At 42.2% G+C, this 20,396-nt stretch overlaps 1 protein-coding gene across 1 annotated transcript in view; it reads right to left on the bottom strand.

Moving 5' to 3' along the window:
• MYH15 (myosin heavy chain 15) overlaps positions 1–18,499 on the bottom strand; it is a 60,786-nt gene extending 42,287 nt beyond the window's left edge. The window contains exons 1-14 of the mRNA XM_084641840.1: positions 18,370–18,499; positions 17,211–17,314; positions 16,141–16,284; positions 14,724–14,880; positions 11,397–11,424; positions 9,412–9,505; positions 7,825–7,845; positions 7,154–7,246; positions 6,079–6,142; positions 5,881–5,979; positions 4,080–4,183; positions 3,459–3,597; positions 3,200–3,318; positions 1,282–1,431 (exon numbers count right to left, since the gene is read on the bottom strand). Of these exons, the coding sequence (XP_084497966.1) occupies positions 1,282–1,431; positions 3,200–3,318; positions 3,459–3,597; positions 4,080–4,183; positions 5,881–5,979; positions 6,079–6,142; positions 7,154–7,246; positions 7,825–7,845; positions 9,412–9,505; positions 11,397–11,424; positions 14,724–14,880; positions 16,141–16,284; positions 17,211–17,314; positions 18,370–18,460 (1,407 nt within the window). The 5' untranslated portion in view covers positions 18,461–18,499. The remainder of the gene's footprint in view (positions 1–1,281; positions 1,432–3,199; positions 3,319–3,458; positions 3,598–4,079; positions 4,184–5,880; positions 5,980–6,078; positions 6,143–7,153; positions 7,247–7,824; positions 7,846–9,411; positions 9,506–11,396; positions 11,425–14,723; positions 14,881–16,140; positions 16,285–17,210; positions 17,315–18,369) is intronic.
• Positions 18,500–20,396: the final 1,897 nt, after the last annotated feature.

Genomic DNA, 20,396 nt, shown 5'->3' with positions numbered 1-20,396 from the left:
ATGCCCCTACTTATACATCCCAAAATGCCATTGGCCTTCTTGGCAACAAGGGCACACTGCTGACTCATATCCAGCTTCTCGTCCACTGCCACCCCTAGGTCCTTTTCCGCAGAACTGCTGCCTAGCCATTCGGTCCCTAGTCTGTAGCGGTGCATTGGGTTCTTCCGTCCTAAGTGCAGGACCCTGCACTTATCCTTATTGAACCTCATCAGATTTCTTTTGGCCCAATCCTCCAATTTGTCTAGGTCCTTCTGTATCCTATCCCTCCTCTCCAGCGTATCTACCACTCCTCCCAGTTTAGTATCATCCGCAAATTTGCTGAGAGTGCAATCCACACCATCCTCCAGATCATTTATGAAGATATTGAACAAAACCGGCCCCAGGACCGACCCTTGGGGCACTCCACTTGATACCGGCTGCCAACTAGACATGGAGCCATTGATCACTACCCGTTGGGCCCGACAATCTAGCCAGCTTTCTACCCACCTTATAGTGCATTCATCCAGCCCATACTTCCTTAACTTGCTGACAAGAATACTGTGGGAGACCGTGTCAAAAGCTTTGCTAAAGTCAAGAAACAATACATCCACTGCTTTCCCTTCATACACAGAACCAGTAATCTCATCATAAAAGGCGATTAGATTAGTCAGGCATGACCTTCCCTTGGTGAATCCATGCTGGCTGTTCCTGATCACTTTTCCTCTCATGCAACTCCAAGCTGGGGAATCTTTCAATATATTTTCTAGTTATGTTGGCATATATTGAATTTCCTTCTTGCAAACGCTGCCCTCTAGCCTTCAAGAATACATTTTGAGGAAGAGGCCTTAGCAATCAAGATGCTTTACTCTCACACTTCAGTTTACAAAGACATTATAATGAAACATGAGCAATATCACAGAACATAATAAGATTCCTCTCTAAGATGAAGACTCCTTGAAATAAAATACCCTAAAGCACACCTTATTCCAGTCAACTTCAAATGCATGAGTCAAGAGCAGATGAGACAGAAGTCCTACCTAACTTTTGGAGCTGCTCATCTTTATCAAATGTCCCAAACCTCCCCAATTCGAGCATGAATTGCATGCCCGATCTTGCAAGGTGTTGAGTGCCACCAGTGCCCACTGATATCTCAACAGCTTTGCAGATTCTTGTTCATGATTCTCTCTTCGGTCACGTTTGTTCTTTACCCTACTGTCCTTTCAGAAGAAAGATGAAACCCAAGAACTATGGCTAAGTAGTATTTGGTGACCTTCAGCTGAGTTCTTACCAACCAATACTCACATCAAAGATTTCAAAGCCAGCAATGTCCAAGACCCCAATGAAGAACTGTCTTGGCAGCCTAGTGTCCAAGGTCTTGTTAATACGGAGTACCAGCCACTTGAACATTCGATCATACACTGCCTTGGATAAGGCCCCAACAGCATACACAACCTAAAGGACCGGTTTCAAACACAGTTATCAGATAATCAGGATGACTGTATGCCTTTACAGTACACAATACTTTTCATCTCAGGGCATTTTAGCTATTAAACCTCTGCTTGTAGTTTGAAGACAGTTTCACAGTAATCCTGACTCTGAGTGATGAATGCCTAACGAAATTAGGAAAGCTTTCCCCATAAGCTGTGCTGCACCTTATTTCTGTAGCACTAGCAATAGTGTATTTTATTAAATCTATTTATCTGGGGCCAAATCCCAGCCTTACCCCACTCCTTGCTGAAGAGCTGGGCAGCACCTTGCAACTTGGGATAACATGGCAACCCTGGAGTGTAGCCAGAATCTGGAGAGGGACGCAGACTGCCACTGATGGCTGTGCACCCTTCTACTGACTCATGAGGGTTCTGTATTCCAGACCCATGGTGGTGAGGTCAAAGAAGCCTGCTATCTCCCTGAATGCGGTGGGAATTGAAGAGGTCCTCCACAGATGCAGAGGATCTGAATAGGCCCAAGTTTACCACTGGCTAACTGCTCCTTATATTTTGGAAAGTGCCATGGTCCTCAAACTTGTATCTGTGATGGCTAACTGTCTGTGATGGAAGGGACACTCAAAATATTAAAGCAACCCAACACAACTAAACACACTAAACAGCACCAGGCAATGCTTCTTCATTATCCTCTCAAATAGCCAACTGTGCCAACAGGAGAGGATGCACATAATATCTGATGGTGCTCTGATTACGAATCCTACACCAGTACCTTGTCTTCAGAGACCCCTTTTCATTGTAACCTAAACTCTTCAGCACCATCCATGCTGTTACGACTCCAACTTTTCAGAGAAGCAGCAACACTAACTTATTGCTGTCTTTACTAGGTAAATTAAGAGATACTAATGCATGAGGTTGCTCTGATCCAGACTGGGGCCTTTGGGTTCTAAAATTATGTAAGTGACCAATAAATAAATAATAAAAATCCACGACTCAGTTCTCCTAGGTGACTAATTCAGGTCCAGAGTTAGATACACTGACCTGTGCAGTTTATGCAAGTGGTTTGAGTGGGTGCTGCTATTAAATAATGGAAACAATGCTACTGGAAAATCTCCTCCTTCCATTATTCCCCTGTAGCCCTGCCCTTGGACTCATTACCCTATATCACTTTTTTAAAATAATTAATGGCAAGAACCTACTCTGTGGCCCAGATACCAACAACAGTGCAGTGAGAGGCAGAGTAGCACATGGCAGCAGCACAAAGCAGACTGCTGGACTGAGCCCCTTACTTGGGAAAGAGATCCAGGACTCAGGAGTAGATGAAAAACAAGAGTCCAGCTGGGTGAGAGAGTCCATTGTACGCCCGGACAAATGGTGAAGAAAGGACCAGGTGGGAAAGCTTTTTAGAGTTGCCCAAAGTTTTGACAGAACTGGACCCAATTCAGTTTTAAATCTACCCATGGCCAACACAATTATTAAAAAAACAAACATGGGTTTTAGTAAATGATTGAGATGCCATTTCCACAAATCAATAAGCTGTCCACACCCAGGAAAAAATTGTTTTCCAGGGGAAAAAAAACCCCTTTGAGATAAGATATAATTTTGGATTATAAAGAGATAAATTAGAAGTGAGTCCAGTGCTTGTATAATGCACAGAGACATTACGTTAATATTTTTAGCTATCTTTTCTTTGTGTAAAGTTCTACAGCAAAAAGCTGTCAGCTTGTAGAGCAGACATCCAGTCTGTTGGACCAAATGCTTTGAAAGCTTCTTCTCACCTGTTCGACACTTTGACCTTTGGTGACATACTCATTTCCAACTTTCACTCTGGGGTGCAACAAACCCTTAGCCAAATCAGAGGAGTTAAGTCCCATCAGGTAAGCAGCTTTATCAGTACCTAGTCCAAAGAAACAGGATTTCAAATTAATTTTAATTGATACTTGAAAACATGCCTGTACAGGAACAGGAATTAGGTCTATCAATTTCTAAACAGAGAAACTGGATAATGGCTTCTGAATTATTCTAGGTTTGCCTTACTTTCAGTGCCATCAGTCTCTGCTTGCTCCTCCCGGGGTCTTTGTTTAAATTTCATGTTCCCAAAGTGCATGATCGAACCAGTAAGCTTGTAGGCACCATACTTTTCATCTGGACTAAATCCCAAAATGTCCATGGCTTGCTATCAAAAGGAAACACGAGAGAATATTTTGTTACTTGCCTCTTCGGTAACACCAGCATCTTACAGTTCCATAAGGCATCCCTGAATGGCCGGCATTACAGACTATGCTGGAGATCCTCTCTGAAACAGGAGCTATTGTAACAGTCTTGAGATCACCCATTGCAGGGGGCATTACTTACTCACACTGGAAATCCACATTCTTCTCAGTGTCTCCACCCCACGGACCTTTTATATGAAAGCGAAGAGGATTTTGTGCCCAGGAACAATACTTGCCGATGTTCAAGCCCAAATTGTAAGGATTATCAAATCCCAGGCTTCATGGTGTGAAACAATTAACACCTGGGCTCCACTCCTGCTTCCATTTACATCAATGGTCAAAATCCCAATGATTGAGAGTAGGACTGGGCCACTGACAGTACTTTTCCCTCAACACACACACTCATTTAAGGTATCAAGCAAATGCCAAATTAACGAGGTCTTACATCCGTTGCCATCAGCTCTTCTCCGTCATCCAAATTGTCCACAGTCACTGCCCCTTGTGAACTAAAGTGGAAGTCATAGGGATTCGTAGATACCAGCAACATATCTGCAAAAGAACCACCATAGTCAAGCAATGCCACTCCAAATGGCCTGAAACTGATTCAAGATGAAAAAGAATCCATTGTTTGACAGCGCTCTCTCTCTCTCTCTGTACAACTTCACATGCACTTAGAGCATGCATCTCCTGAAGAGACAGTTTTTGTTTTAAAAAGGGGAAACTAAGGCTTTAAACATTCAGAAGTTACACCCTGTTGGCATCTTCTACACACAGGTAATCAGATGGTACCCTCTGGTAATCTCAAATTCCACCAGGCAAGAACATTGTTTTCATTATCCATGATTGACTGCTGACTGTAAACACAGCTAGGCTATGCTAAAATACCTTATTTTGGTTACCCCATCCTTTCACCCAGTCCCCTGTGCTTGTTTCATTCACCTTTTATTATTGTCTTTTAGACTGTAAATTCTTTGGGGCAGGATTAACTAGATGTTCGAACAGTGTTTGGCCCCAACCTTATTGAGGCAGTAAGTCAGTGGCAGGGCCAGGCATCAAACCCAAGAATCTACCTTCTCAGTTCTCATTTCAACCACTGTACCCTACTCCCTCTCTCAGACTAGAGACCAACAGTTGGAGAGAGAGCAAGAATAAAAAAGTGTCGTAAATACAAATCTATTACCCAAGAAGTAGGAAGTATTACTTCACTGTTTTGGAGTACGTGAAGGTCATTGGTCATGCATGTGGATGTGTGTTTTTGGGCACATGCCCACAGGACATCTTTAGGGATAATAGGACCCATACACATACAGAAGAGCAAATATCTCAGCATGATCCAAGACAGAGGCGTTGGACAATAAATAAGGTAGAGGACCAAGTATGGGTTTTCTGTGCTCTGCCATGTTTCCAAGATACACTCAGAGAATAATGTATTTTAAGAATCCTTGGGCTGAGTTGTCCTTCGCTAGCCTGTTGTTTTAGGGGAATTCTCACTATCCCGAGGCGAGTAGAAAAAATATTTCACACAGTTGTCAATTAACAACAGTGCAACTAAGCTTCTGCTCTACTGCTTCCTTCTCTTCCATAATGGAAAACAAAAATTAAAGATACATATTATAGAAAGTATTTGCTCCACAAATGTTTGTGGAATTTGCATCGTCTGAAACCAATGCGAACACTATACATTTGGGCAGGAGTCTTGCCTAACGGCAGAAGCAGGGAATTGGGTTATCTTCCTGCCTTTACTACAGATGTCCTGAGTGATCTTTGGCAAGTTCTTTAAACTTTTTGTACCTTGATTTCCTCACATTTAAATGGGGATACCCCCCAAAGCTTACTACCTCAGAGGGTGTTTTGAGTCTTATTGTTTCTAAGATGCTTTGTGATCCCTGGCTACATAAATGTTAAGTATTATTATTTATTGTATATAGTAGAAAACAAAATATTTTAAAAATCCAACCTGGGATTCCATTCTCCTATTCTAACATGTAACACTTGTTAACATTAGCGGGCATTCTGTATCTGCATGTCAAAATGAAAATTGTCCTTCCTGTTGCTGCTATCAAAAAGCCCTCATTTTAAAAGATCCACAGATTAATGACATTTCATTTTGACAGACTCCATTTTTTTGACAAGTGGAAGCATAAGGATCCTCTTGAACATAACAGTATTTTTTTTTCCTTTGGCCATTTACCCAATCAGATAAGGCCTGGCTTTTTGCGCTCACCCACCCAATATTTTAGGCTTACCTTGTAGCTCTGCTTTCTTTCCTGACACGATTTGGTAGAAGATATGATAGGATCTTTCACCTGGCTGCTGGAAAATCACTCGGGATTTCTCCAGCAAATCTGGGCAGATAATAAAAAGTTCAGTAAGAGAAAGTTTCTTCTCTGAAGTGTCAGACACAAATTTGTGATTCTATAGCAAGGAGAACAATTGTTGCTTACAAATTTCAATATCGGCAGACGACAGCTTGCCTGTGGTTCCAAAATGGATTCTGATAAATTTACCCTAATTTTGCAAAAGAACATTCTAATTACTTCAGATAAACTGTAAAGAGGCACAACAAATGTCAAAATACAATGCCTGCATGACAGTCAGACCGCTTAGGGCTCTATTAGCTTTCTGATGTGGGGAGAGGGTATTTGCCAACAAGATATGCTGAAGGTACCAAATGTAGTGCTTAACAGTTTTCGAGGCCTAAACAAACACACACACTGACGCACACCTTTGTTCAGGCTTTGAAAACTGTTAAGCACAATATATAAGTACGTTAATCATAACACTTAGTAGTTTTTTTACATATTTTACACACACACACACACACACGCACACATACCTGTGAGAAGGCAAGAATTATCGTACACATTTGAGAGACTAAGATACAAACAGGCCCACCTAGCAAGGCTATGTAGTGTTCAACTGCTCGGTGCATCTTCACATTTTCCTTGGTTTGTGTGGCTATCTAACTCAGGTGGAGCAGTCAGGCCATAAATGGTAGTAGCTCTCTCCTGACCAGCGTTCTTCTTCCATTTCCCTGTTACTTCTGGTCTTGACCTTACATCATGCTGCCCAACCTGTTCCACCCACTAGGTTATAAAAACAGGGCTGTTGTTTTTGTGGTCCCTTGCTCTTGGAATTTGCCCAGATAATAGGGCTCAATAGCTCATTAAATTTTACCCAATTTATTAACACTTAAGCTGATGCATGCCCTGTTTAATCATTTTCAGTATCTGTGTTGAAAAGAGCTAGTATATGCGTACTTCTCTCTCTTTTTAAGTTATGTTCTTTGGTGTGTCTTTTTTTTAATATCGTCAACAGTATTTTTTTCTTGATTTGATCATTGTTAGTTATACCTCAACCATGAAGCAATCCAAGCACCTCAGTGGAGGAAATGAGAGGCGTTTTATAAATAGGATGAATATGTTATTATTATTATTATTACTACATTACACATTATTATTATATATGTTATTAATAAGGGCAGGTTAACAAGACATTGGAACGACAGACTGGACTTACAAAACGTGAGGAGTTGTCATTTCTCAGGGTTTTGGCATTCCCAAAGGCTTCTAAGGCAGGATTTGCTTGGATGATTTGATCTTCCAAGGTTCCCTAAAAATCCAAGGGTTGAAACAAGGTTAATAACCATCAGCATAGAAACCACATTATACAAATCTAACTCAGCATGTGTACAGGTGTGACTTAGTTCACACCTGTAGCTAGTACAGCCTGGACAGAGCACAAAAGCAGGATTCTCAATATTCTAAAATCCTTGAACTCTAACTGCGGTCTTGTAGATTTCATGCCTAATGGCAACTGAAAACAAGTAAACCAACCATGTTTTTGAAGTGCTATAGCACAGGTGTATATGGAAGTGTGTGCATGTATGGGAGGCAATATAGAATAAAGTGAGAAGCATTGGCTAAATAACAGATACGTTAGTATTAGTTGAAGGCACTCAAAATTCCTAATGGGTGAGATTTTCAGTCACAGCTAGAGTAGACCCCCACAGAACTCCCATTAATTTAAATTAGTTTATGACTATGTGCTGAAGTGAACTTAATTTGAATAGTCTAGGCTCAGGGGAATATGGGATTATATCAAACAGAGGCTCATGACCTGCCCTTGGCAAACTAAGTACCATTTTCAGATTGAAAATATATGACAAAATAGCGAAGTCATCTACTTACCCCAGTCCTGGTGGCTGGTTGCTACCAAAGGAGCAACAAGAACAAGAACAACAACAAGAAAGAAAGAAAGAAATTATGATTACTACCATGAAGGAGTTTATGAACGATGGAAAGGTCAGCAAGGATTAGAGATCTAGTCAGCACAAACCAGGCAAGCTCTAGGCATATACAGTGTGTGAAACTCACACATTTTGTGTGGGGTGGGGCTCACTGACAGCACCCCCTCTTCCAGTGCGTACTGCTGGCCTCCCGCTGCTGCTGTTACCCCCTGCTCCTGGCACATCTTGGAATAGGAAAGTGTAGGTCCAACCTTGTTTGTTCCCACAATCCCTTATCCAAACCAGCTGCCCCAATGGATTCCAATCAGAACAACAGACAAACTGAACACAGAGCTAAGACATGGCATCAGAGAACAAGAGAGAAGGGATGCAAGCAGAAATAGACAAGCTTTAGATAACTGGATCCTGTGGCATCTGAACTTCTGGAGCTGTAATATCTATTATTGATCATGATGAAGACAATGGAGGTAAAGTGTTACCTCATTTATCAAACTATGGCCGCTCTTCCAATTTCAGTCTCCAGTCTGCATGACTCAGTGTGTATGCCCAACTGACTCCATCCCTCAAAATCAGGCACCCACCTGGTTTGCAGCTATAAGTTTGACTACTGGGCACTCAGCCACCTGGTAAGCATTTTGCATGCATAAAATGAGTGCATGCATGGTTTCGTGTTGTCATCAGTTACATGTACAAAATCAGGGACTGACTGACAATCGGGCCCTGTATATGCAGTATAGAGGACTCACTTAATCCACCACAGAAGTGTATTCGGTTTAAAGGTGAAATGAGGCAACGGTTGGTTGAACAGCTCACAACACAACAAAATTCAAATGGAATTCCAGGCAGTGATTACAGGCAGAATGTAACTTACCAAACTGGAATTTAGGAGAGCTGGTTGAATTTTTTTTGTCAACATTCTTTTTTGACAACCCCTCCTCCCCACCTCAAACAAACTATAAAATGTTTTTCAACAAAACAGAAGTTTTGGTGAGAAATTTTCCAAGTTTTTGACAACCAAAAACATTTCTATGGTTTTGTTTTTTTTAAAAAAACAAATACCCAAAACATTCAGCAAAAAAAAAAAAATTAATTGAAAACAAAAAGTTCATTTTTATCTAAATTTTTCACGGAAAAGAAAAGATAGCTTTTGATCAGCTCTAGAATGCAGTCAGGACACCAAGGCTAACAGTTCCTGGAAAAAAGTGCCGTGCAGTCTTTAATAATCACAAGTGGCAGAAGCCTTGGTTTTGCTGTCCCCTCTGGAATGCAGCAGCTTCAGCAGAAGCTATGTCCCTACCACCATGTTGGGGAAGACTAGTGCTAACTCAGGAGAAACGCCACTTATTGAGTCATTAACACCTTTTCCCCAAGCACCCAGTCTTTTCCTTTTGGACCTCCTGTCCAAGTGGTGATCATGTCCACAGCTGCTTAGCATGTGAGAGCTGATGTTATGGTTACAGACTCATCAGGTAGGTTTCCCACAATAGGAAAATCTTGGCTGTCACAAAATAGCCCCTTGCATACTCACACTCTTTTTACCAGGTTCCCCGAGTGCTGCGACTGTGGCAAAATACTGAATGACACGCTTTGTATTCACAGTCTTGCCGGCACCAGATTCTCCACTAAAAGCAGAGGGATAATAAGGACACTACTAAAACCAGCCATAATCAGTCCTTTCCCCCTCCAATCCTGCCAACTCTTCATTCCTGACAGGCTCTTCTCAGCTGCTTATTGTGCTCCTACTGCTGATGCTTGGACTTCTGAGTGGCAATTCATACCACTGACCGAACGAACTGGGATGAATGTTGGCAATAGCAATAACTAACTATTCACCTGACTGGGCTCAGAAATATAAGAATAATTTGCACTGTGTGGTGACTTCCATTTAAGTACAGTGAGCCGCATTACAAACGTCAAGTCTCAACACTTGAGATAGGTGAACTTTACAGCGGCAAGGTAACAGATCCAGAAAGGCAAAGTTACTTGCCCAACATTACACATCAAGTAGCTGGGCTGTGAATAGCATCCAAGCACCAGGCTCGCCAAACTGTGCTCTAGCCACTACTCTAACCATACCCCCTGCTTTGATTGTCCTGGTTTGCTCCCTCCCTGCACTTGACTGCCTAGTCAAAATGCCTAGTTTAAATACATTTTGTGCTGGTGAAAGGTGCCAAATTAGCCACTTTGGGAAAAGAGGTCTTCGATCTACCCATAGGACAGATAGAGCAAGGGCAGCAACAGCACACCTTTCTTCTGTGCTGCCTTCCCAGGGTGCCTTGTGCTTGGACTGAAAGGACCACATCTAGTTGGTTAGAGAAGAGGTCACAGTCTGTTAAGGCCTGAGCTACTCGTTTCACACTGGCTACAGCACAGCCATCTGATGGCAACAACTTCCAATCACCAACTCAGACTCAGACTTTAAAGTCTGAAGGGACCATCATGATCATCTAGTCCAATGCTCTGCAACCTTTTTACGCCCAAGATCACTTTTTGAATTTAAGAACAACCCAGGATCTACCCCGCCTCTTCCCTGAGGCCCTGCCCCATCCCCAAAGCCCCACCCCACTCACTGCATTCCGCCACCCTCACTCACTTTCACTGGGCTGGGGCAGGGGGTTGGGGTTCGGGATGGGGTGCGGGCTCTGGGCTGGGGCCGAGGGGTTCGCAGTGTGGGAGGGGGCTCTGGGCTGAGCCTGGGGCAGGGGGTTGGGGTGCAGGAGGGGATGAGGGGTGCAAGCTCTGGGAGGGAGTTTGGGTACATGAGGGGGCTCCAGGCTGGGGAAGAGTGTTGGGGTGCAGGAGAGCATATAGGATGCTGGCACTGGGATGGGGGTCTGGGCTGAGTCAGGGGTTGGGAATGCAGGAGGGGATGGGGGTGCAGGCTCTGGGAGGGGGTGAGGGGTGGGGTTTGGGGTGCTGGCTCTGGGCGGGGGTGAGAGGCTGGGGTGCGGCCTCCCGCCGGGCAGCACTTCCCTCCAGTGGCTCTCGGTTGGTGGTGCAGCGTGGCTGCCGCTAAGCAGGGCCATGCTGGCTGCTTCTGGGAGCGGCATGGGGCCAGGGCAGGCAGGCAGGGAGCCTGTCTTAGCAGCAGCCCCGCTGTGCTGCCGGAGATCATGATCGACTGGGAGATCCTCTAGGATCAACCAGTTGGTTGCAATCGACTGGTTGGTAACCACTGATCTAGTCTGATCACTGCAGGCCACAGAACCTCCCCCACCCATTCCTGTAATAGACCCCTAACCTCTGGGCTGAGTTACTGAAGTCCTCATATCATGGTTTAAAGACTTCCAGTTACAGAGAGTTCACCATTTACACTAGTTTTAAATCTGCAAGGTCAAGTTCAAAATGGTCACTCTAGCAGTCCAAGACTGTGTACTCCATTCTTAAGCACATTGAAACTGGATTCAAGGGTTAACTGAGTTTCTGTCCCACCCATTCTCAGACATTGCATTTCAGGAGGACTCTTCCCCCCCAGTAACAGATTCTCAAACCAGATGAAAAATAAACACCTACGTGATCAGCATAGACTGGTTCTCTCGATCTAAGGAAAAACAAAAGGAGAAGAAAGGCAGGTCATTAAAAGTATTAGACAGTAATAGGAAACAAATGGAAGGATCCAATCTTTAGAGGTCACTGTAAGGTATAGCACTACACTGAATGCTCTGTGCTTTGTCCAATCCAGTTTTAAAAGTCAAGTGATGTTCATTCCGCCACTTCCCCTGAGAAACTATACCATAATGTAAAAGCAGAATGGTGCTCCTGTTCCTCCTAAGCATAGCTTTGCTCACTTCCAGTTGGTTCTTCTGCTCACGCCTCACTGGACCACCGTGAACTACTCCTCTCCCTCCTCGATGTTGACACAGAGATGGTTCTTTTATATGTATAATTACTGTAAGTACACTTGGAGACCATACTACATTAATAACTCAAGTTTCGTTGTAGACTTTAAAAAAAAAAGAAAAGAAAGACAAAAAAAGAACTTGGCCCAAATTTATCTTCGTTTTAATTCCACTGGCCTCAGTGAGTTACACCCAGGATTTATTTGGCCCATTCTGACCATAATTGTGCCATTAGCTGATAAACCAACTTCTTTTCAGAGCTATGTTTTGTCAACATCTCTGTGTTCTCCACCCCCTCCCATTATCTTCCAATTCTTAGTCCCTTTTCGAGAGCAGGATGAGACTCCTGTAGTTTCTAAAATAAAAGCAATAAAAATCATAGCTCCAGTAATTGCTTTTTTGCATTTCCACCTGTACAGATTTCCTTCGAGTAGCTGGCATGTGTGAACCGTCACTGCCCTCTAATGGAAGGAATCAGACTTGATGAAATATTTATTGCATTGTTTCTAGTGCAGTGGTTCCCAAACTTTAACAACCTGTGAACCCCTTTCACTAAAATGTCAAGTCTCACAAACCCCCTCCTAAAAATGAATATTTCCAGGGATTTTCTCCTTTACCTGAGTATAAATTATAAAATCATTGATCTTGGAAATATAAAATTTGTTTTTATGACATGCTTATTACACACTATTTATTATTAATTATTATTGATCATTACAGTATTTTTATTACATTATGAAAACAGCAACACTTTTCCAAGATCTCACTTTCGTCACTTGTATCACTTTGAATAAGCCTGTTATAAGACAAGGCTCCTATGTTTCATGAAGGAGCATCAGATGTGAAACAGCATGAAGAGATTTAAGAAGCCAACTCAAAGAGTTCCTACACAAGCATTCAGATCTTGAGCAGTCCAGGCAAACAACGCATGTTACAACAAAGCTTAAACTTGTTCTTCATAACAATTTTAAAATCAATACTAGCTGCCTATTTAATTTTAAAAACAGCAAAAAATATCTACCTCCCTTTCCATTTCTTATAAGGAGTCTTGAAGTTTAAATCTCCTCAGTGTGATAGATATGCTTGCTTTGATCTGCTTAGCTCTTGGAAGTCCAGGGGCTCCGGGTTGCTGGCCCCATGCTGCCTGGGATCCCTAGGGACAGCTCTGTCCGCCATTAGGGATTTTTTCCCCGAGAGCCCCCTGTAACGTTTTACGAACCCCAGTTTGGGAACCACTGATCTAGTGGATATAAAGCCTAATACTACTAACTGCTAATGAGATTTTCCACTAATTCAAGAGGCAGTGCATGTGGACTTGATGCAGAATATCCAGCTTTCCTTCCTCCATGACTAGGTGTTCAGATTTCACAGCAATTAGTGCAGAATAGCTGCACAGATGATGCATGTATAGTTTAGACCAGTGGCTCTCTCACTTATTTGATCATTTCCCCTTTCTTCGTGTCTGTAGTAGGTTATGCCTCCTGGCCAGACAAGTACATACACTGATAAAAAACCCACCATGCAACTCTCACTAATATTAAAACAGTAAGGCATTGATTCAATCCGAGCCAATGATCCATTGTAATAAGAGCAAAAGCAAAATTGTGATTGTGGTTGAAGCTTACAATTAAATGTGCACGCCACACTTAATTGTAAGCACCTGTGTAGTAACAGCCATTGATTTGTGGCTCTCCCTCATTTTTAGCTCTGGTTTGGTTTCCCCTCAATTTGTTAAAATCCTCTGCAACCAACTACTCTTTGAAAGTGAACCAGCATTTCCCCAACTACAGAAATAGTAAGGCCTTCAGGAAGTAATGAAAAGACAGACAGCTCCGAGTTCTGAGCCAAGGATTTCAGACAGGTTGCATCAAAACAAAAAAATCAGATACTTATTTTCACATAACATATTATGAAGGTAGGGTTGCCAACTTTCTAATCACACAAAACCAAACACCCTTGCCCCACTCCCAGCCCCACCCCTTTCCCAAGGCCCTGCCCCTGCTCACTCCATCCCTGCCTCCCTCTGCTGCTTGCTCTCCCCAATCCTCACTCACTTTCTGTGGGCTGGGGCAGCGGGTTGGGATGCAGCAGTGGGTGAGGACTCTGGCTGGGGGTGCAGGCTCTGGGGTGGGGCCAGAAATGAGGGGTTCAGGGTGCAGGTTCCAGTTGGGTGGCACTTACCTTAGATGGCTCCTGGAAGCAGCTGGCATGTCCAGTTCCTAGGAGGAGGGACCAGGGGGCTCTGCGCCCTGCCCTCACCTGCAGGCACTTCCCCCGCAGTTCCCATTGGCCAGGGTCCCTTTCTGACCCGGCGTTCCAGTCAAAAACCAGACGCCTGGCCACCCTATATGAAGGTGCTCATGAATCTAGAGTTAATTTCCATTTTAACTCCTATTTTTCCTCCTCCTCTACCCCTCATTGGAGTAACTGATTTCTTTGCACATGGGGATTCTTAAACTCGAGGGTAGGACACTTTTTTACTGAGAATTTGGAAGTTGCAAGATTGAAGAGGTTTATTCCCTACTTAATTGAAAGTTACGTGCCTTGTATTTTTCCTTAGGCCCTCATGGCTTTTTTTTTTTGGGTCCTCATCTTTTCAGCAGTTGTAGATTTTCAAAGCTCCAAGAGTCACACAGAGATAGCTCTTCACACACTCCTCACAGGACATGCTTTAGGAATGTTCACGATTAGGGACTGGAACCACAGAGAGTATAGGAGGAGATCAAACTAGTTTAAGCCAATTTTATTACCCTGGAACCTATTTGTTTTCAATCCCTTGATTGGATAAGCTTATTCTTCTTATTAGAAGACTTGAAGAAGTCACTGGGGCTCTGTATCTCTATGTTCTCAAGTCTAGACCCTTTTGTAGAGTACTGGGATACTCAGTGCTAGTAGGTTTCACGGTTAAAATTCGATCCAGTTTAAAAAAAAAAAGGTCAGCATCAATCCCGTAGGCAAAATAAAGTAAATTCAGGTTTGAAAAGCAAACGATGGTACTTACTGCGCAGCATGTCATTGTATGCGTTATCTGCAATGGAGAAGATGTGAGGAGGAGCCTCTGACCGCCTCTTGCCTTTGTATGCACTAACCACCTCCGGGTTGTAGACTGGAAGCCATTTGTAGGGGTTTATAGTCACACAGAATAAACCTGAATAGGTCTAAAAAAGAACCCAAGATGGGGAGTAAATGGCCTTTATAGAGAGTGCGATTTAAGAAAAATTTATCATTTCTCAGTTTTAATATCTGTCATCCATTAGCTCTTACATAGTGCCTTTTGGCCCAGATTTTTAAAGGTATTTAGGCGCTGCTACACTCCGCATTAAAAGGCCTAGGTGGCTAAGTCCCATTTTCAAAAATTTTCACAGGGTATATGTACACTGCAATTAAAAACCCACGGCTGGCCCATGCCAACTGACTTGGGCTCACAGGACTCGGACCGTGGGGCTGGTTAATTGAAGTATAGATGTCTGGGCTCAGACTGGAGCCCGGGCTGTATGACCCTGTGAGGTAGGAGGGTCCCAGACTTCAGGCTGCAACCTGAGCTGGAATGTCTACACTACAATTAAATAGCCCTATAGCCCAAGGGCCAGCCACAGGTGTCTAATTGCAATGTAGATATACCCAGAGGAGCCCAAGTCTCACTCAAAGTCACTGTCCTTTATCCATTGATATTAAAGGGCTTTACAAAAGGAAGATAATAAGCATGATCCCTGGTTAACATATGAGAAGCTAAAGGACAGAGATGAATTTTGCTTTGAAATATGCACATACAGCTTCCAATGATTTCAGTGAGAATTGCATATATCAAGCTGAGGAGAAAATTTGGCCCTTTTAAGTTAGTTGCTGTTGAAGCTTGTCCTTGCAGTTGATAGAAATTGATCTTTCTTTTTGGGGAGCTACAGTACCAGGGAAGGGTTTAGAGCCAAACAAGATAGACAGACAGCGAGGCTGCAAACAGGAGAATAGAAAGCCAACTTCCTTCACCCTCATGTGCCGCTCCCCCCATGCCCCCAAAACAAAAAAAAAGTTACGCACATTTTAAGCTTGAGCCACTGATGCCTAAAACTAGGAATGTCTACGGAGGGCCCTTGATTAGTACTGAGAGCAGTATAAAATGAACCAGTTCTCCAGTGTTTGGATGAGCAGAAAAATATCCTGTTGTCCATTCTGCTGCCCCACCCCACTCCTTGAGACGAAAACCACTGCCTTTGTTTATTTGCTTTTGTCTTTAGCTTAGTGTTCAGACACAAAATTGCCACCTCCCCCAACACATTTCCTTCCTGAAAATGTGTGAATTAACCCGAATTTTAGGGTCAATCAATGTTGGAAGTAGAATATAAAGTACAGGCAAAATTGTTAGCATCGTGGCATTTGGGGAATACATTTCTGAACACATACGTTGAACCAACGACCCTTACATAAATCATCCAGTGGCTATAACGCCTGTTCAAATTGTGCAGCACAGATGCCTCATTAAGGTGGGTCAACATAGCCATGTCCTCAATCATGTCAAACTTCGGGGGGTTCATCGGCTGAACATCATCTTCTTTTACAGTGATGGTCTGCAGAGACAGATAAGTACAACATTGCTGGCAACTACTGTCACCTTGTCTTTCACACTGCCTACAGTGTGACGTTAAAAAAGCAACAAGTGAGCTGACAACACACCTTTAAAGAGATGCTCATATGTATTGAAGAGTCCACTTGGGGATGAATTGACTATCGTATTTTTTAACCAGTAGAAAATAAGCATTCCTGTTTTTTTATTTATTTATATTCTGATACCACCCAGAGGCCTGAACTGAGATTGCAGCCCCATTGCCCAAACACAGGGCAACCAACAGTCCATGACCCGATCTAATTACACAGGACAGGCAGGGAAAACTACACAGGGTCAGAGGGAAAACAAAGGGGGGGATGCAGCTTGACCAAAGGTCACAGAGGAAGTCAGTGGCAGAGACAGGAATAAGACACAGGTTTCCTCAGTCCCAATACAGCACACCCTGCACATTATACCACACCACTTGCCTGGCAGGCTCTTTTACTGAAATTTCAAGTGACTCTCTCAGATCACACACATTTCTGATTCTTTGGGACTGCAGAAGAAATTTTCCCAGCATGAGGAAACTCTTCAGATCAACCTGTACTACATACATGATGTTGTTTACTATTATGGGTAACCAATGTCAGATGAGCACGAGGCAGAAAAACAGGGAAAGACAGACAGAGGTGGTAAACTATGAAGCTGTATGATCTTGGAAATCATGAAGTACAATGCAGTTTAATTTTTTTCCTCTGGGATAAGATTGGTAAGTTGCATACTTTGTTCTTCAATGCCAGAAAAGTGGAAAAATGTACCAAAAAACCCAAACCAAAATAATAAAATAAAATAAAAAAACCACACACATGGCCTGTGGTTATTAATTGGTTTGATTCTGTTTACACCAATCATCGTGCATTGATAGACAAATGGAAAAATGTTCCATACCTTTCCAGCCACAGTCTCAACAGTGACTTTGCCACCGCTGCTCTCTTTAATATCACCTTCAATATAAGCTTTCTTTTCATCAGGAATCCAACACCTCCTCTTCCCTATAGAATCAAACAGGTAATGATTCACCATCTTGTACGGCTATTGATTAATAATTGCTAAGATTACTTCCATACCGCAAGCATGCTGAAACCCGTTAGGCCATATCACACTGTCAAACCAAGTGCTTTACGTCCATCAATAGCCATGGGAGCTGCATGTGTAGTTGTGGGGTATAAGGTCCCTTAATATTACTTCTATGTTTCCCATTTTCAAATTCAACTTTTCCCTTCTATAGATCCTTTCCTCAGGGTAGGCAAAACATTTCACAAACATTAATTAAGTCTCAACACCCTTGGAGAAAGGTAGGCATCATCACCAACTTACAGATGGGGAAACTGTGGCACAGATGTTAAGTATCTTCTCCAAAGTCATACAGCAAACCGCTATCAGAACCAAGAATAGATCCCATGTTTCTTGCTTCACAGCCATGTGGCATAATCACTGCCTGTCTACTACTGTTTGCCATGTAAATCATTAATAGTAGTAACAATGTGTATCCAGCTACACGCATCTCCTTTCTGGAGCTAGGAGTAACTTGACTAGCTCCAAGATGCCTAGAAACTATTACTCTTTACTATGGAATAGTACAAATAATTTATTGATATACACTATAAATCCCTCCCCCTTATCTATGTATTTATACTCTGACTCATTACTCTACCTCAAGATCCTCTATGAATGGGGTGCAAGAAAAGTAAGTTATGGGAAACAAATCTTACAAAGTGAAGCCTGCAGACTACATTCAAATCATACACTGTTATTAAAAATTTAAGTCTGTGTATACAGACTAGATTTCAGGTGGGTATGTAGACAATAGAGATACAATGTACAGGTAGCGTAAATACAGATGCATTAGTCAGACCAGGGAAATTAATGTTTTTATTATAGTAGCATCAGTGTGCTACACTTTTTAAACAGACAAATATGAAAAAGTCCCTCTCCTGAAGAACTTACAGTTGCAATGTTCCTAATTTGTAAATCCAATTAAGTATTCAGTTCACCAACTATTTCAGGTTAACAGGCCAAGAGCAGAGGAAAACATATTCTGTCTTACCATCAAATGCCACTGTTTGTAATACCATTATCTCCTTATCGCTCTTCCTGAGGAAAGGTGCAGCCTCCCCGAATTCCGATATGTCCATCATCTTGGCGAGTTCTCTAGACAGTGCAGCCCAAAGAGAGAAGAAAAGGATCTAGTCTACAAAATAGAAAATACTCCCATTTTGCAACAAATCTGAGTTACGATCCAAAACATACAGAACAAAATGACAGGGATTAAAGCTGTCAAGGGTTCCTGTAATAAGGGTGGCTTCAAATTTCAAATGCAAATTTGATAAGTCAACCAAAGATTGTGGGCCACATTGTGTCCTTAGTTAACCTCTTCCCTTGCAAGCTCTTGGAAGTCAATGGAGTAGTAGCCATAGTTGTGGATCACAATTTTTTCCATGGGAGAATTTGGTCTAGCCTTTTTTTCCTGGCACAAATGGTAAACTATCATTTTAAACCAAAGTTTAGAAGACAAATGGACTTTATGTGAGCTCCTGCATGTGAAAACTGATGCACTTCAGCCCTGCTTGAGTCATTCACAATCAAGTTGGGGAAGGGGAAGATTTTCAAAACCACACTATGTTGCCAAATTCTTCTCCTGTTGAAGTCTGTGGGAGTTTGCTGAGCTGTTTTGATTCCATTCCATCTTCCTAGGATTGCTTAACTGCCAGATGTTCCAAGTATGGTTCCATGTAAATGAATTTTCTTGATATGCAGATTAAATGGGATTCAGTATTTTATTGTTCAAGCACATTTTAAGGCAATGGCTTTATGGTCTTTCTGATTCAGCCTAGTGGTCAAGCTTGGTTTTTTTTGTACTTTTGTTTTCTCCAGTGCGCTCTGCCAAAAAATGTGCAATGTGGGGAGCCAAACAAACACGTGTGTCTTATCCATTTTGCTTCTCTAAATATTTGTTTGTCATTATAAGTCTGAAGATAAATCCTGTAGTCCGTGCTCAGACAGAGTTCTAACCGGGCTGAAGAGGAGTTTTAACTGAGCAAGAACTATAGGGTTAGACTGTCCGTGAGAGTTCTTTTGCAGACTATATTAGAAGTATTAAGAAGTCAAGGAAAAGTCATTGGGGATTGAAATGACCCTAACGCTGAAAAAAAGACAGCATGTGAGGTAGGTTAGTGTGAAAGAGACTAACGGAAAACACAAATGTGTAAAAGTAATGCAAGACGCTTAGAAGTTAATTGGATAGCCCAGGATATCTCTGCCATTTTTATTGCTGAGATAATGTTAGTCCCCTCAAGTCAGCAGCACTGATATAATCGAAACCTGTTAAATGTTCCATGTTAGAGCACACAAGTGTCACCCTTTAAACAGCATTAACACATTCAAACAACAGTTCAAAATGTTTTAGAAATAGTGGGCCAAATGCATCTCTGAAGTCAACGGAGTTGCACCAGGGGTTAGTTTGTTCCTATATATGTATGGTTTACCTTTTCATAAAGATTATATCTCTATCTCTATTACAATAGCATGCCTAGGCCCTTCTAAGATTGGGGATCTATTTTGCAGCATTCTGTACAGACAGACAATAAGACAGTCTATTCCCGAAAAGTTTTCAGTCACATTTAACAGATTTTTTTCTCTCTATTTTCTTTTACTCAAGATGCAATAATTATACACTTTTTTATGCCTTACAGTTGATTCTCACAACAGATATTCGCTTCAGAAGTTTTATTGATTGTGCCAGGGCCAGAAGCTAAAGAAAAATTTGCTGGAGGCATAAGTTAAGCAAGACTATCTTTGCAGTTTCAGGGTTTTTTTAATTTTTGCTTATTTATTTTACAGGATTCTTATGAAGCCAAAATGTCTCCTCCAAGCAAGAACGAAGTCTCTGGATACGTGCCTTAAACACCAAAATAACCAATCATTTTTAAACACGCAAAGCAATACAAACGAGGCAGCTGTGTCTCCAGAGCTCTCAGTTCTAGCTGGCATACAGTAATCCATCTCTTTCTTCTGAAACTAGCCTAGGCTCTTGTAAAGAATCTGAGCCCACGTAGGCTTGACTGCTGACAATTA

Source organism: Lepidochelys olivacea (assembly GCF_965140295.1).
Source record: "Lepidochelys olivacea isolate rLepOli2 genome assembly, chromosome: 1".
Taxonomy (NCBI): domain Eukaryota; kingdom Metazoa; phylum Chordata; order Testudines; family Cheloniidae; genus Lepidochelys; species Lepidochelys olivacea.
Note: the sequence above shows the minus strand (reverse complement) of the source record. Positions and strands in the feature narration are given on the sequence as shown.